Source organism: Schistosoma haematobium, chromosome 6 (genome assembly GCF_000699445.3).
Source record: "Schistosoma haematobium chromosome 6, whole genome shotgun sequence".
Lineage (NCBI taxonomy): Eukaryota > Metazoa > Platyhelminthes > Trematoda > Strigeidida > Schistosomatidae > Schistosoma > Schistosoma haematobium.
In genome coordinates this window covers 23,728,472-23,745,809 of record NC_067201.1, presented here as the reverse complement: position 1 = coordinate 23,745,809, position 17,338 = coordinate 23,728,472, and the positions used below count along the sequence as shown (strand labels likewise).

Below are 17,338 nucleotides of genomic sequence, written 5' to 3'. Positions count from 1 at the left end.
AAACTGCTTACAATATCAACGACTCATCCGAGGTTTCGCAAAGTAAACCAACACCAGCGAATTACCTTGAACAACCAATGCCGCGAACTTGAAATTGATGGATTGTAACATATCCAATATTTTCCCACTAGCTACCGCTTTCATCTTTTTATCCTACTGTCACTAGTTTCTGTTAATTGATCTGAAAATTGAGTGAAGGCTATTCGTTGTGCTGATAGAGTCGTCAGCTTAATGCTTTTCACTGACTCTTTCCACTGATCCAAACTTTCCTATGAAAGCTGTCTATCACACTACCACAGCAAACAAAGTACATTTGGATTATAATCAAACTGCCTAAAGGATAAAAATTATTTTTATTTACATCATAATTTGAATTTATATGATGTAAATATGTCCCTTTCGACTGTGGTAATAAAAGAGGGTTGTGGGGTCAGTGAAATGTCACTGAGCTCTAACCAAATCATCCGGCAGCTGGATCACTGAATATCGGACATATCATCGATTCCTGTCAGGGCCAAGGGCAATTGTATGCCACGAACTGGCCCATGCGGTTGTGATCACATTTTCGCTTGAACCTACTTTTAGTAATATATTCCTGTAATAACGTCTTTTATGTTGTACAGTCTTCCAAGCATCCATAGTATCGTGGTACAACGAAGAGGCAGTCCACACTAGGTGGTGACCGCGAGGTGTGACTTCAACGTTATCTGTTGGTTATACCATTCCCGTCTAACTCGATTGGCCCCGCAATCACTCGACAAAAGTCATCAATGTTTATGATCAATACGGTAAAAGACAGGTTAATAAATGAAGGATCAGTATGGGGAATGAAAACAAACGATAGTTTATGATGCCACAGCTACAAAAATATTTTTTTATGATGTCCATCACTTCAACTCGAACCTTCAGAAGCAGTCACGACATAAGTATCAATATCTAACTCAATTAGGCCTCCAATCATTCGATACAGATCATCTATGCCAGTGATTTACATGTACACCTCACAGTAAGACGATGTTTAGTTAAGTGCAAATGAAGTTGTAGCAGTACCAGACCACAAAGAAACAGAAGATTCTGTAAATGAAGCTCTGGTTTCATAGTCAAAAACAACCCTATTGGCCTTGCAGAACTCTAAAGCCAAACTCTAGAAAAAACAAAGTCATGTTCCACGCGACATTTATTGAGAAAGTTGAAGGGATTAGTATTCAAAAATTAATTGAAGCAACACACTATATACAAGTGTACCAAATGAAAATTCAAAATTATTGTAAGACAAAAGCTTTTAATTAATCAACCTCATGTCAGATTTTTCATGTTATTATACCAGATATTGGTTTTCCTAATGATTCACATATTTTCGATGGAAATCCCTACAGAACTGAGAAGAATATGTCGAATGAAACAAATCATGGTCGGAAATCTGATGCTGATTTTTTTCTAATGATTCATACTTCTCCAATGATGTTTTTAATAAATAAGATTAAAATATTTCATATGTATCAAATCCTAATAATATCACATCAAATGTCATTTGTCCTCATAGTGTAATTGTTTCCGATGGAAAACTTGGTTATTGTGAAACACAAGTTCATAGTGAATTCAAACGTTATAAAAGTTCAGATAACCCCATATCAAATGTTATCTAGCATCACCATGAAGTCGTAGTGGCATCGGATCCTAACCATAATCCTCAAAGTTGAACGTAAGATAACTGGGAAAAAAGAATCTCAACATGTAACACTAAGAGAAGATGAATAGTGATAGACGTGCTAACATTAATTCAAAATTAAAATCATCGGGGCGGCTGGGTTGGTCTTTCAGGTGTGATCATTCTGTATGACTTGTTTTTACTGATATTGAATGTATTGTTCTATCTCCAGCCTGAATATGTTCTCCATCATAAATTGGTAACTGTTACGATATGAACCGATGTAGACAGTGATGTGACTTCTGCGTAAGATCTTATACCTTAGGCAGTTACAACATGATAAATCTACAATTTTAGGATTAGATATATTATTAGGCTGTACTAAAAACGAAGTAGACCGTAATTCTACAAAGTCAATCCTAATGGATCCGCTAGTCAATATGAGAATTATGTTTTAAATAAAGCCATATTGTTTGCAACTTGAGGATATTAAGATCCAACACTATTTCGTGGGAGAGAATGGTGTCAGGATTTGAACGTCGAATCTCCAAGAGAAGAGGAGGTGTTATTTCCTAACGAAGAATTATTGAATGGTAGCTGCTATAAATTATTATTACATATATTTCTATCAGAGAACTATTGAGTAACCATGTTATGTGTATGTTGACATCCCTTTTATCATATGATTTCATTTGGTCTATTGGCTACTATTACACTATTTACTATTCTCAAGTTATTCTCAATCTATTTGTTAGTCTCTCACTGTCATCAGAACTGATCACCTCAAGTGGTATTCGTCGGGGCTGCCCACTCTCTCCATTCTTGTTTAACTATGTCGTTGACGTGCTTCTAGAGACGACACTTTCCTCATCTAAATTTCCAAGGACCGAACTTATACCAGGAGATTGACTCGTTGACTTGGAAGATGCCGATGACATAGTTCTATTTAATGAAGACGTTGACAAAATGCAGAGTCTTCTGACCACTCTAAGCAACAATGCAAGCATGTTCGGGATGCGATTCTCTCCCTCGAAATGCAAAATGTTGCTTTAGGATTGGGTTGCATTGACACTTGAACTGATGATAGGGAGTGAAGTGATTGAGCGTGTCGATCGCTTCACTTATCTTGGAAGTCTCATCAGCCCTTGTGGTCTGGTGTGTGACGAAATCTCAGCACGGATACAGAAGGCTCAACTAGCATTTACCAACTTGCGTCATTTATGGCGTAGGCAAGATATCCGTCTATCAACCAAAGGACGTGTTTACTGCACAGCAGTTCGTTCCGTCCTACTTTAAGGCAGTGAAACATGGCCGGTAAGAGTAGAGGATATTCGTAGGTTACTAGTATTTGATCATAAGTGCCTTCGAAATATTGCTCGTATATCCTGGGACCATCGAGTAAGTAATGCAGTTGTTAGGAAACGGGTACTAGGTAAGGATGGGAAGGCAATTAATGACGTAGTGAAACCTTATCAGTTGAGATGGTTAGGACACGTGTTACATATGCGCAACCACTGACTGCCCCGACGTGCAATGTCTTGTGGTGTAGGGTTAGGTTGGAAGAAAGTTAGGGGTGGCCAGACCAAAACGTGCCACAAATCCATGAAGTCAGTGACAAGTGGACTGAGTCATGTTGATAGGTGCATACTACATCCGCGAGATGATAGCAATCGATGGTTACAGACCTTGAATGTGACATGGCTCAAAATCCTTTACAATGGAGCAGGTGCATCCACTCTTTGTGTTCTCTCAAATTCCAATCTTCTGAATTCACGTCCCTTATTTTTTCTCCTTCTAAATTCATTTCACTGCATTACATTCCTTAAATAACATCTTCAAACCCTAATCTTCCCGATTACTGCTTATACTCTTGCTACCTCTACCACTACGGGACTTGAATCGACAACTGCGTCTCTGTGCTAATGTATGATGGCAACTCGAATTGATGTACGTACGTACGAAGTTCTACATTGTTACTGACTGACTGAACCCAATATTTGTATTTTTCTTTTCCTTCGATTCGTGATTTGTAATTATTATGGGTTCATTTAAATCTAATTCCTAATAACATCACGTTTTAAATTTTTTTATGGATCTTAATCCTTCATTTGCCGCTCTTTTTTGTAGGATTTTCCAGGTTAGTGCTTGTCGCTCTTTACTCAAAATTAATTGCTCACGTTGCTGCAAACAACTCGAAAACTGAGATTGTCATCCACTCGAAGGAGAATACCTGTTTCTGTTCACATAATGTATATTCTGTTCTGCCCGAATGGTAAAATGACGTGGTAAGCAGCACACAGTAATTCACTCCGACGTAGCTGCGATACCTTCCATGACTGATTCACATCACCGGTTGAAGTCGCCAGTCTATCATTTAGTTCTTTTCACTCCTGACGACTGTGATAGAGTGTGCAAAGGTATAGTATGTATTTAAACCCATACGTTGCGAATTAATTCAAACTGTTCTCTTTGTTAGACTTGGTGGGCACTCACGCAACCAAAAATATTACTTTTATATATTTTTACGGCCATCAGCTGACGGAAATAATGCTGTTTTTCACTAGTGTTTGAGAATTTTCACACAGCATATGATCAGATTTCACTTCAAAGATGAAGTCTTGTTAAAATATTTTAGTAGTGTTCTTTACTGATGATGGAAGAGATCAACCATTAATTACAACAGTGGTGCATTGTTGATAGATATTCGAAATATCGAGAACACAGTTGACTTACGATTACTTCAGCATCTTAAACCATATAGGCTCAGTGAAACTGGTGACATTCTTCCTGGATTCGTTTGAGCCATGATGAATATAACCCCCATGCTTCGTACAATGATGCTTGGTATATCTCTAAAGAAGTTTAAATTGACAGTGGACTAAAAAGACAAAATTAACAGTCCGGCTAGTAAGTTGTTGGGTAAAGACTAAGGTAGTTTGTAGCCACCAAATCAATGGAAAGATTTTTTCGATGTCTATTCTGAACTGTGTGATGAAGGGAAATTTTAACCAGGAAACAATATGGTTTTGAGAAAGGTCTTTCACACCTCACAAACCTCATTACAAAAACTGAATCGACTGGGGCCGGTAGGTGAGATTTCTATTGATCTCGGTAAAGCCCTCTATAAAGTCTATCACAAAAGTTTAAAATTAAAGCCCAAATAATTTGGGATGCACCAGGAAATCAAAAATCGGGCAAATGACTTTCTCAATCATAGGAAGCAACAGAAAGGATTAATAGGAACCTTGTAAACATAGAAAACTGCGAGAATGGAATTCAACATTGTATAACCCCTTGACCCTCTTCTGTTGTTTACTTGAAGTAAATGACTTACCAAAAGTCGAGAAATTATGTTTCCCACATTTTACTGGTGACACTAAGATTTGGACATCCAGTCACAACATGACACATATGATTTATCACACACATAACGGGTGAAGTGGTATAATTCAAAGAAATGTAAAGACCAAAGAGTTGTAGGCTACAGCGGACTTAGTACTGAGTGCTACTGTAAGAATGCCACTACTAGAGGCTTAGAGGCTATACACGGTATACGTAGGTCATTTCCTTAATTAGATGAAGAAGAGTTCAGGGTATTTTACATGAAATTCAAGAGACCGCATTCAGAATGCAGGGTCCAGTCCGCGAGTCCCTGTTTTAGGTATTAACCGGGTGTGCTACAACGTGTTGAACGATGATGGACTAAAATCGCGAACGCTCTCACTGAACAATCTCACAAAGACTTGCTAGGACATCCCGAAATGTTCCTGCCATATTTTCGCAAATAACAACGTGATCTAATAATGACTTATCGTACTATGAATGGTTGTTTTGGTGCTAATATTTTTTTAATTTTTACCACCCATTTAGAACATTTTATCTGAGAATATGTCAACATTTATGTCCTAATTCGTTTTTAGTGCAATTATCTCTGTTACTGTAATAATGAACCAGATCTTAAAATTGTAGATTTGTCATGACGTGACTGCTTAATACATAATCTCTTACATGGAAATCAATCAAAGCTTACAATGACACGTCCTATCGTGACAATCAGGAAAATATGATGTCTAGCACTACTGAAGGACACACCATTAATGGGAATGGAGTTATAGATTTAAAACAAAAAGCGATAGGTCTCATAGAGTAACCAAGCCTACATGGTCGAGCCATGCCGTTTAGTTCTGTGCTACCATGCTCACAATTTTGACCTTCTCCAAGTGTTACGTGATGAATGCAAATCTTCCCAGTATTTTTATATTCAGCTTCAAAGATCGAGTGATCAGGGACCAATACCACCAAAGGTTTCAATGTCAAGAGATTCACAAGAAACAAACTTGGGTCCGCCCATGTTATTGATCTCTCTTAAAGACCTGTTAGATAAAAATTGCTCAAGAACACTGATCTGTGCAGACGACGAAAAGATCTAGAAGTCCGCAAAAGGCGAAGAGAACTCACTTGCGGTGTGTGTGCCCTGATATTGTATAACGTGATGATACCGAAAGTTAGAGAGCAGTGATTTATCGATCGGACCAGTGGCGCATAAAATCCGTACGAGCGGTCTGTAGTACTTATCGGTCCTGCTTCCTGCCTAGCCCAGCCAGTTTAGTCCAGAAAACCAATATCAGCTTCTGCAATATGAATCCTTTATTTCAGACATACTCGGTTTGTATACCAACTAGACAGACAATATCGTACCATAAAATCGGAAACAATATTTGTACAAGATTTATCGAAATGTGGCTGCGAGTGTGAGAGGTAGTAATTAATGGACAGAGCGTAATCCAAGAATGGTAAATCCTACAATAATAGTTCATAAGTCAAAATATAGCTTATGATAAGAGCACGTATATGGATAGTTTAGTCACTTAACATTAATATGACAAAAATGTACGTAAAGTATTGGTCCAGAAATAGATTCCAACAGTTACTATTCGTTACTCTTATTGGGATATAATAATAATAATATAAACGACCTTACAGCAACAGAAGAATGTGCAGTAAACAAAGGGTTGAAACAGCCCGGCGGAGTGTCGTATCATGAATACTGCTTCATTAGCACTTACACCTACCATGGAAATCCTCTCTCGATTGTCTCCTCAGAGCATGATCTCAGGCTTGTAACCACGGATAGCTCAAACACCAGAGATGCAGCCAAGGTAAGCGCAACCCTCCACATTATTAAAAGGCAACTTGACGCGATCACTCTGGAGTTGATCTAATACTGTTTAAAGCCTACGTACAGCACCAACCTGAAGTCTACAATATTGTTGCGTCCCCTCTCTTCACTAGACATAAAGCTCCCAGATCAGGTATAAAGAAGGACAGCCAAGTTGGCTATGGGTCCGAAAAATAAATCTTACGAGCAGACTCCAACTCTTGGAATTATTCTTGTTGATAATGGCATACAACATAATGAGCATAAAACGTCACCTAAACACTGTATTACTAAAGCATAATCACCACGCTGCTGCAGGGGACTGTCGAAAGAATGCTTTTCAAGGTACGAACACACAAGTGCGCTTCCACTTTTTCTCACCGAGAGTCCCCCTCATTTGGGATGTATTCCCAGCCAAAGTGATCACAGCCCCATCAGTGGATGCCTTTGAGTGTGGCTTTGTAGTGAAGGAGAACACAGGTGAGGACAACCAAATTGTACTTAGCACAAAATTACAGAGTTACTTGGTAAAATAGAAAAACCATATGGTAAATCGTTAATTTGCAAAATATCATTCCATCATATCAAACCGGACTGTTGCCGTCGTAAACATCAATCCATTGTCTCACATTTCATTGTTCATGCGATTTCTTACAAATTCCATTGTGTTCGCGCTCTTCCTTTCTTGATCTTCCCCATCTTCTGCTGCCAGACATTACGTTCTTTTAACTCACGTTATATACTACTTATATCAATATAAGTAGCACGCACCACAGCTTGACAAATTCATGCTCATCCTTGGATTAGTATCTTCAATTTGGATCAGAAGTATATGAAGCATGTCTCACAAGTTAGCGTGATTATCATTACAACATAATCGTCTCCCCGATTATTATTTCTGTTTCCCCTTTATTCTTTAATTTCTGTCCTCTTACACACTACCAACTGATTAACTTATTTGTTACTCGTGAAACAGTCATCTCTTAGCACTCGAAGTATCACTTTATGACTCCAACATTGCAGAAAAACTAACTCCTGCCTGATAGTGGAACATCTGTTGGTAACTGAGATCACTACCATCCTGAGGCATGCGCTCACTCAAATTTTAAAATCCACAAATCCACAAATAACTATCAAAATGACTATAATTAGTGCAGTCGAATGGCTATACTAGCACATACTAGGCATCACCAAATACTTGAAAACTTACTGAAACAATAATAAGCGGGCGCAAATGAAGCAATCGGTTCATTCAAGATCGTGGCAAAGCTACTGGTTCTTGGATGTTGCATAACGCATAAAAATGCAAATATCGCTTGCCATGTGTGGCAATCAGTTTCCGTTTGCCGACTGTAAGTTGTAGGCCGGTTCGTTCAGTCGGCCGTTAAAATTTCCTAGAGGAACTTTAAGTTCAGTGCCCGTATCGACAAGGTAGCTATCTTTCGCCATCACATCAGTGCTGTACCACAGACATCTATGTTTTCCGGCTACGGTTTCCGTTAACGTGTGCCGGCGTGGAATTTTCCCGGAACGTTTTCGTATCGGACGGTTTGGATGTTGACAAGCGACAGGAATTTCTGCGATTTCTGGAGGACCCGCCACATTTGTTGTAGTAACAGCACCAATCAGGATTATCTGCCCTCGTAATCTAAAGACAGGCTGTTTTTGTGACGAACTTCTCCCGGAAGTGTTGGAGCATCTACCATTACTATAAATGGTACGATAACGAGTCAGGGTAAAACAGAGGTTTGCGATGTCTTTTGTGTTGTTTAAGGCCTTCCTTTAATGGAACAAACCCCGTCCCTGCTGGTTCAGGTGATCTTCATAATCCAGTCGGTAGATGCAGTCTGGTCGTGCATAGTGTTCTTTTTAAATTAAGCAAGCACATCCTGAACCTGTTAGGGAAGCTTAGACAAGAAGTGCTGTCTAAACAGGTTCTCGTCAAAGGTCCGTTGACCAATAACCTCTCCCATTTGTAGCAACATTTCTGTTTCTGAGCCATGTCGCAGCCCTATATATTGTTTAAGAATCAGTTTGACCTTTTTTGTATCAGATAGGCCTTCTTCAAAGTGTCGTAACATCCCGAAACCTCACTAGTAAACATGCATGGTGTGCCGCACCTGTTAAAATCGCGCAGTACTACCACTACTACTTTGAGGAATTGTGCACGTGTCTGTCGGTCACTCTCGAGGAAATCGGCTGCGTAACGGAATCAGGCTCCTATATCTCTGGTCCAGAATTGCATGAGCTGAATTTCGGAAGGTGAAAGAGTCTTAAGTAACCTGAGTATCTGTTCAGTCATGATGAAGATAAGATATGCTAAAGGTGAAAATAAATCTGTAAATATCAAAACAATATCACAATATGTAAAAAGTTAAAAAATGATATGTAGTCTTCCAACGAGGAACAGACTAATAGTTTACTGTTTGATGTACCAGATAACGTTGAAGATGTCACAGGTATTCGGAGTTTGACAACGCTTTAACCAGTAGCACATTCTACTATGAATCGTACCCACCAAGTGAAATTTAAAGACAGAAGCGAGGAGGTTCGAAGATATATTTGATAGGCTATCAATATATAGAGGATCGTCTAATATAATCTGGCTAGCGATTGCAGGGGTTGTTGAGCACGGCGTTTTCACTCGTGATCTGGTGCGGATGCATGACCGATTGCCTTCAGCTAGGTGAGCTCATTAAAACTAATGTGGTCAGCACCCAATAACGAAGACTTATAGAGCTATTTATTTTGGGCATTTATTTACCGCTACAATGTCAGTCTCATCACCAAATATGTCATGGGTGTTCGGAGATTTAAAAAACCTTTTCTCGTAACTTCTTTGTAATGGATGTCTGCCAAACCAGTAAAACCAGAAGTCAGAAACAGGGAAGTTCGTAAATATGTTTAGAAGACTATCGGTGTATAGGGAAGCGTTTAATGTGAATTGGGTAACATTCGCAGAGGACATGCATCACGACGTACGCACTCGTGATTTGGTGCGGATGTGTGACCAAGCTCTTCCAGCCAGGTGTATCCATTAAAACTAGTAAGTTAATCACTAATTTTTAAAAATTACAGAACTATTCATTTCAAGGATTTACTTACCGCTACCATAGCAACTGTAGATCACCAACGTAGATGATCTATGTCGAAATGATTGGAGGCCTACTCGAGTTAGACGTGAATAGTGTGACGAACCAACTAACGTCGAAGTCACACCTCGTGGTCAGCACCTTACGTGGACTACCCCCATTGACGTAACAAGGTACTATAGATGCTTTGAAGACTGTACAACACAAAGGACGTTATTACAGAAATATATTAGTCGAAGTAGATACAAGCGAAAGTAAGACCACTACCGCATGGACCAGTCCATGGAGTATGATTAACCAATGCGCGTTGCTTGTGCATGACCTTGGCAGGGAGTGATGATCTGTTCGACATTCAGTGATCCAACTGCCGGATGATTTGACTGGGGCTCAGTGACATTTCACTGGCCCTACAATACTCCCCCACCAGATTCAACGGCCGTTTGAATCGGTACCAAACATGTTGGGAGCAGTCGCGCGCCAGAGAGTGCCAAACGAATATTATAAATTCTCCAGGTATTGCTTATCTGTAAAACAAATGGAAAGGAGGCGGCAGAAACTGGTCGGGAAACAGCGAGTCATAATATGTTAGTAGGTCGTTGCTTAAACGTAAATTGATTAACCATAGAAATAATGAAAAGAACAAAACGTTTTATTGTTCTATCAAGTCGCGCTGAAATATATAGCCTTGACAAGTAATTCAGTTCCTCCGATGACAAACGTTAAGTCTGCCGCAAGAGTAATGATGCTATAGCGATAGTAGGATAAGTGTATTATCAATCGATGTCCATATTTGTACTGTCATTAGTTTAAAGTTGTAAGTCGGACAGTGTCGTTGACAGCTGTTAATTAGTGTCGAATTCTAGTTATATCTATATCTAACAGACTAACCGTAAGTACAGAAGTATAACCGTGAAGAGTTGTCGTGATTTCGTTGTGCGAAGCTATTGACCAACTTGTAGTCAGAGTTTGAAAAGTCGATGACTGCTGTTACAGTCAGTAAGGGTTGAAGGCTACAAATCGACAGCAAAAGGTGGCACGATGAAGTCTCTAAAAGATGATAAACAGTGAATGTTGCGTGTTTGTTCGGTTAGTGAACAGAAAAATATCGAAAAGAACATAAGAAACCAAGAGTGTCACTCTGGACTCATGTCAATGATACCCGTGAAAAACGCTGTCAGTGTTGGGATAGAGGCGACAATATCGTTTTCAGTTTGCAGGAGATTCGCTCGACTGCATAAACTGATGATTCGCGCGAATGATATTGTCGTCAGACCACCAATTGAACTGGACAGGTTGTAAATCGTCGAGTAGTTGAACAGCCGATTGATGTACCGGAATCATCTGTTAAATAACAGCCACGAGGAAACAATACTTCATAAAATGAAGTACGACATCGAAGTAGAACAACTACAATAGTTCAGATGTGTTACAATGTCAAGTCTAAATAACATCGTTCTTACGTATACTGACAGTTGCACTGAACGTTCGCTTAGGTATGATTAGCGTAACAGTTGGATGTGTGAATAAAAACATATACGAAAACTATGGTTGGGTTCGTGGAGAATTTTCGAGGACGTTTAGATATTTTCCAAACCCGTATCGCATGTAAATAAACCGAAAATAGAATTAAAATGACTGTCGTGTAATAAGGAAATCGAGCCATGATTTACCGTGTGAATTATTAGCAAATACAAGGGGTATAATAAACATTAATTAAAATGGTAACCACCAATGTAACTAAGGTTTAGAGGGTCCAGGTAACGTGGCCATTTCGTAAAAGGCTGATACAAAGAGCTTATTACCTAGCGTTAAGTGACATATTAAGTACGACAACGTGTGTACTTGGGACATGGACTAAGCGTGCTCGTGTACATGCAATAAGTTTTACCACAGTATATCGACTAAAACTTGACGGCAGTGACAGAATATATGACTAGTTTACGTGAAAGCAACTACGAAATGTTATCACGCATCATAAATATAGTACGAAATAATCTAATGAAATTATGAAACTCGCCTGGGTTACTCTTGCCTTTAAGTAATGAAGTAGGCAGTAGTTTGAATCTGGATTATGTACGAGGTACTGTTGATTAAATTTTTCGATTAAATTTTTCGATTAACACAGCGTTGTAGATTACCTGACGAACAGTCTAAACGAGATCTAAGATCGCAGGAAATTTATAGTTCAAACTCACCGTAAATTTCTAGCATTCGTATCCTCTGTTTGGCCATGGAACTCAGCAATTGGAAATTAGGCAGGCAGTGGTAAAAAAAAGCAAAACATTCTAGTGGATAGTGGTTAAGCAGAAAGATGAATTTATAGTCGATAGTTAATCTTGTCTTATTTATACCGGTGGATAAGGTACAAAGAGATACGCGTTCGTGTTGCCTTGTGGCTATACTCACGAGTGGTTGATATTTTAACAGACATAATACACAGGAGCATTTACATGCTGCTAATGCTTGTTAAAGAACCACGATAGCCGATTATAATCGTAGTTGATTGGTTAGTTCTGTCGATTGAACGAATTATCTAGGTTTAAATGCTAATCAACATTGACATGAAGCAACGAAAGTTCACAGTAACAGATTAACATAGGCGATGATAAAAATGAAAAAGAATAAGTATAGAATACAATAATAAAGATTATAGTGATAGGTTGCGTTATTCGAAGTCTTGCTCACCAGTGTAGATCACCAACGTAGATGATCTATGTCGAAATGATTGGAGGCCTACTCGAGTTAGACGTGAATAGTGTGACGAACCAACTAACGTCGAAGTCACACCTCGTGGTCAGCACCTTACGTGGACTACCCCCATTGACGTAACAAGGTACTATAGATGCTTTGAAGACTGTACAACACAAAGGACGTTATTACAGAAATATATTAGTCGAAGTAGATACAAGCGAAAGTAAGACCACTACCGCATGGACCAGTCCATGGAGTATGATTAACCAATGCGCGTTGCTTGTGCATGACCTTGGCAGGGAGTGATGATCTGTTCGACATTCAGTGATCCAACTGCCGGATGATTTGACTGGGGCTCAGTGACATTTCACTGGCCCTACACAACTCTCCTACAACCAATTTTGATTGTGGATAATTTTGGTTAAGCCCTCTTATTAGCTTACATAACAGACAATGTTATTCGAACAGTAACAATTCGCATGTTTCTTTGTACTTTTATGAGCGCTACCATAACTGTATAAATATATGGGCTTGGTCACATGACAGACTAGCTAGAATGTTGAGCGCCAAAATATCGCTCGATGATTCATTCTCTTTCCCATGTATATATGTGTGCGAATCCTATTATTACCCTTTGCTTTGTTGTGACTATGTATGTGCCTCTGTATCTGATCACACACATTCGCCTCTCTGCTTCAAAATCTCTCGATTTGCTTATAGCTTTGTGATCTCCGATATCCGCTAATAAACTGTAGTTATCGCTTCTTATTGCCTTCTGATTTCAAACATCGTTAAGATTTACATAATAACTGTTATCAAGGTGATTGATTAACAAAGCGAGGCAACTACACTACGCGCGTTTCAAATTTAGTGTTGTACGTTACCTTGTGGTTAGGATGTCGCAAATGCACGCAGTGGCTGATGATTTTGATTCATCTGAATTGAAATTCTCTAAAGGTGTTTTCCTATTTGAATTAAACATCTTCCAGATTTTGAGAATGCCGATACACTTATGCTTGCTGAAGTTAAAATATTGTTGGAACATAGGTTTGTCTTAGTTTTACTCGTTTGGTAATAGACTTGATTATTTGGTATAATATTACATTACTTCGCAGTTTTTCTCACCTTAGAAATGGTTTATCATCGAAACATATTGCATTTGATTTTGGTTACGTAAATGAGCATACTTAAACATGTGGTTTTTCAATATTCATCGGTACTCATTTCGGTCCAGACCACAGATTGTATTTTCAGTAGGTCGTTTTGAAAGATCTGTCTGAATTAATTGATATTTGACAACTTTATGGGAAACAGATATGTACAAAGACATTTAGTGAACTCTTAACAAGGTACTTCTTAGAATGTAAGCCTCAGAGTGGTTCTCAAGAGGCATGAATTCCTAGACTAACGGCGGTGACTGGGATAGCATATCGAACTACAAAGTGTTAACGCTCAAGGCCTGAAGATTTTATCAGTCCTTGGGTTTCTATTCATTAGTCACTCAGATAACGGTCTATGTATAGTTTAAACAGAAAGATAGCTGTGTTTTCTTCTGAAATCCTCTTAAATCTTTATAAGACTATTAATTATTATCAGACGTGTTGCCGATCATCCCTGCAACTTAGTATTCTACTGCCTCATGTATTTTATTCCTCTACAAAGTTATCGACCTGCAGGGAAAGTTCTTTTTGATAAACATTTTTAATTTCGTATTACGATAGGTGACTATCTAACTTAGGTCCTCACCAAAACTCAATTTTTAAGTTTTGGGGATACCTAAACTGATTATAAACAAGAAAATCTCATGCACCGTTACACGCACGGGGGGAGGTAACTTCCTGATATTTCTTCTTGAGAGGTATGAAGAGGGAACTGGGTTAGTAGTGATTGTGTAGGTCTGTTGGCTTGACCACAGGGCCTAACAGACGACTTTTTGATGCTGGTCTTACAGTCTTCCTATGGATGAGTTAGAAACGTGTTAAATCCGTGCTTAAAAAGGCCTTAACGCATTAGGTAGAAATCCTTTGGATAACGTGACATAACATTTTTATAGCTGACATTTCATAACCCCTTCCATCCGTTGTGAGATGGCATCACTGAAAAAATTGGTTGTCTAAGGAACACAATTTGCTTCCATCACAGTTCAAGACATTCAGCAGTACGACTTCATAGTCTCACCACAGGTCTGCTGCTTTTATTCTCATTGCCCTCCAATTAACCTACCTGGCATCTTAGGACCCAAAAAACAAGTTTTTCAACCAATATAGCTCGGTCGGATCATCACGATAGGCAAGCCCAACCACTATGTTTAGGTAGAAACTGGGGTCGATATTTTTCTTTGATTTTTTTGTTTTCTAGAGTCTTATTTTCGATGCAGTTTTTCCTATTACCACCAAACATTTTAGTACTTCTCTAGGATCCACCCTAGGTTCTACGTTCCATTTAACTTCATTTATTATTTGAACATATAGATATTGGTACAAGGAGGCACCAAATATATATGCGTCACACAAATCTCATTTGATATGTGTGAGGGCTGTGATACTGCTTGGGTGCCCAGACCGAAGCAGGTGGCTTTCTTAGGGGGCCACGCCCCGAGGCTTTGACCTGAGGGTCTGGTCCACAAGGCAGTGGGGCATCGTGAGGAGATGCAGTCCCATGGTAGCCGGTGACCAAGGATTGGTTCATACGCCATTTGTTCCTTCAGGATACTGGAGCCCATGTACACCATTGGTTTGGAATGAGGGTTTTCCAAATCCCCTAGATGGACTCTCCATGTTCACCAACTAGGTTAAAGCGCTTTTCGTCTTCTCAATTTCGTAATCAACACCTGTGGTGCTAGAAGGCAGTGAGTAGAACTTCTCTGGTAGTGGTTTTATGCACGTGGCCATGTGACAGCATATGGAGAGCGTTGACTCTCCCTATCCTCGGTCGTACCAGGGCATTTAGGGGCAATAAAATATCCTAATATTAATATTATCCGGAAGAATCATTGTATACTGTGTAAACTACTATAGCTATAACTAAAAATAAGTTCATTTTTAATATTTTACTTTTAAACTACACAGAAAAGAACAAAATGAAAATGCAACAATCCATGAACTTGAATTATCACCAGTATTTACAAAAACATTAAATTATGTAACACAATTTTCTAAATTTAATAATCGTGAAACCATTGAAAGTATACGAAAGTAAGTTAAAATAAAAAAGTGTTTATTATTGATAAATCTTTTTTTTCAGCCTTTTAACACAAAAACGATTTCATAATTTTGAATTAGCTTCATTAGCTAATTTATTACCGGATACAGCAGAAGAAAGTAAAGCATTATTACCAAGTTTAGATAGTCCACGTTTTACAGAAGAAGAATTACAACAATTATTGGATGAAATACAATCTAAACGAAGTTTTCAATCATAAACTAATGAGTATATGAATGTTTGTTTATTTTTTCTTATTTTATTTATGTTCCTCCTAATTTGTACAAAAAATATTCCAAATACGTCTCTTTTTTTTCTCTTCATTGTGTCATCTGAATGGGTAGCTAAGCCACATGAATGGAGTAGATTCTCATTAACATATTTCTACGTAAGGTAGGGATACTGCGTTGGGTGTTCAAATTGAAGGAAATAACTTTCTCAGGAGTTCACTCATTGAACCTTCCACTCAAGAAGGGGGGGGTGACGGCTGAATACATAAAGCAGTGGGATAACGTCCATTGTGACCAAAATGGCTGCAGAAGCAAATGAATTCCAATGGTCAAATAAGATCACAGGATAGATAGACATCATCCTCGATTGCGAAACATTTGACTGAGACTAGTCATGAAGTTGACATCAAATCAGTATTTGTAGTGTTATACAAAAGCCCTCAAGGACTTGAACTAAGGTTTATTGAAGCCTTGGTTATACGGTAACTGAAACACTCTTTGTGCGTTCAAAAACAATTTGTCCTTACCCTGGTAATACTGATTTATTATCCAGAGTGGTAACCACATTATGTTTGTGTAGTTTATTATTATCATATTTTCTTTGTTACGACTTATCTCCAATCTGTCTAGTTGACCTTTTAATTTTCATACAAAGATGTCTTAACAAGTATATGTGTGACCAGATGGTTCGAAATGTATTACGCAAATATATCACATAATTCTGATAAACTACGTCTTCTCATTGCATTAATGCAATTGACCAAATTAAATTTCTACGGCATTCGTCCACTCAGTATCCCAAAGGCAATGCACACTACTGGTTCGGAATCTGGACTTTCGGTATTCAACGACCCTGTTTAAGCGCCAGGAGTTTGGTCTGATATGATTGTATACTTCTTTGGTACCGTTGTTGCCGAAATTTGTGTATTTAATAAAAGACTTAAAGAAAAACTATCCCACCCCCTTGATTTAACGTTCAGTTACATTGACATAAATAACTTCGTGCCTAAGGCAACGGGTACTAAGTAAGGATGGCGAATCAGTTGAAATGGCTGGGACATGTGTTACGTATGCCCAGACACCGAATGCCCCGACGTGCGATGTTTTCTACTGTAGGAGTAGGTTGGAAGAAAGTTAGGGGCGGCCAGACCAAAACGTGGCACAAACCTATGAAGTCACTGACAAGTGGACTGAGACATGTCAGTAGGTGTAGTCTAACCACCTGATTGGGATCTGCGAGACGATAGCAACCGATGGTTAGAGACCTTGAAAGTGACATGGCTCAAAGTCGTTTGCAATGGCGTAGGTGCATCCGATC

At 38.8% G+C, this 17,338-nt stretch overlaps 2 protein-coding genes across 4 annotated transcripts in view; one reads left to right on the top strand and one right to left on the bottom strand.

Annotated features, from left to right (window-relative positions):
* Window positions 1-181, bottom strand: part of TMEM68_1 (Transmembrane protein 68) — a 31,158-nt gene extending 30,977 nt beyond the window's left edge. For 2 of the 3 annotated variants that reach the window (XM_051217183.1, XM_051217184.1), the window contains exon 1: window positions 12-181. The gene's annotated coding sequence lies outside the window, so the exon portion shown is untranslated. The remainder of the gene's footprint in view (window positions 1-11) is intronic. The other variant, XM_051217186.1, reaches the window with a different exon arrangement.
* Window positions 182-13,432: 13,251 nt separating this feature from the next.
* POLR2D (DNA-directed RNA polymerase II subunit rpb4) lies at window positions 13,433-16,092 on the top strand. Its single transcript, XM_051219488.1, has 5 exons — window positions 13,433-13,546; window positions 13,579-13,636; window positions 15,658-15,783; window positions 15,833-15,909; window positions 15,952-16,092. The coding sequence occupies exons 1-5, from the start codon at window positions 13,486-13,488 to the stop codon at window positions 16,008-16,010; spliced, it is 381 nt and encodes a 126-aa protein (XP_051065833.1). The 5' UTR covers window positions 13,433-13,485; the 3' UTR covers window positions 16,011-16,092.
* Window positions 16,093-17,338: the final 1,246 nt, after the last annotated feature.

Bases quoted from the DNA above. Each gene is read 5' to 3' on its own strand.
- POLR2D (XM_051219488.1), top strand. From the start codon at position 13,486: ATGTCGCAAATGCACGCAGTGGCTGATGATTTTGATTCATCTGAATTG. The intron at 13,547-13,578 runs GTGTTTTCCTAT...AACATCTTCCAG, and splicing joins TGAATTGAAATTCTCTAAAG to ATTTTGAGAATGCCGATACA. The intron at 15,910-15,951 runs GTAAAGCATTAT...CACGTTTTACAG, and splicing joins ACCGGATACAGCAGAAGAAA to AAGAAGAATTACAACAATTA.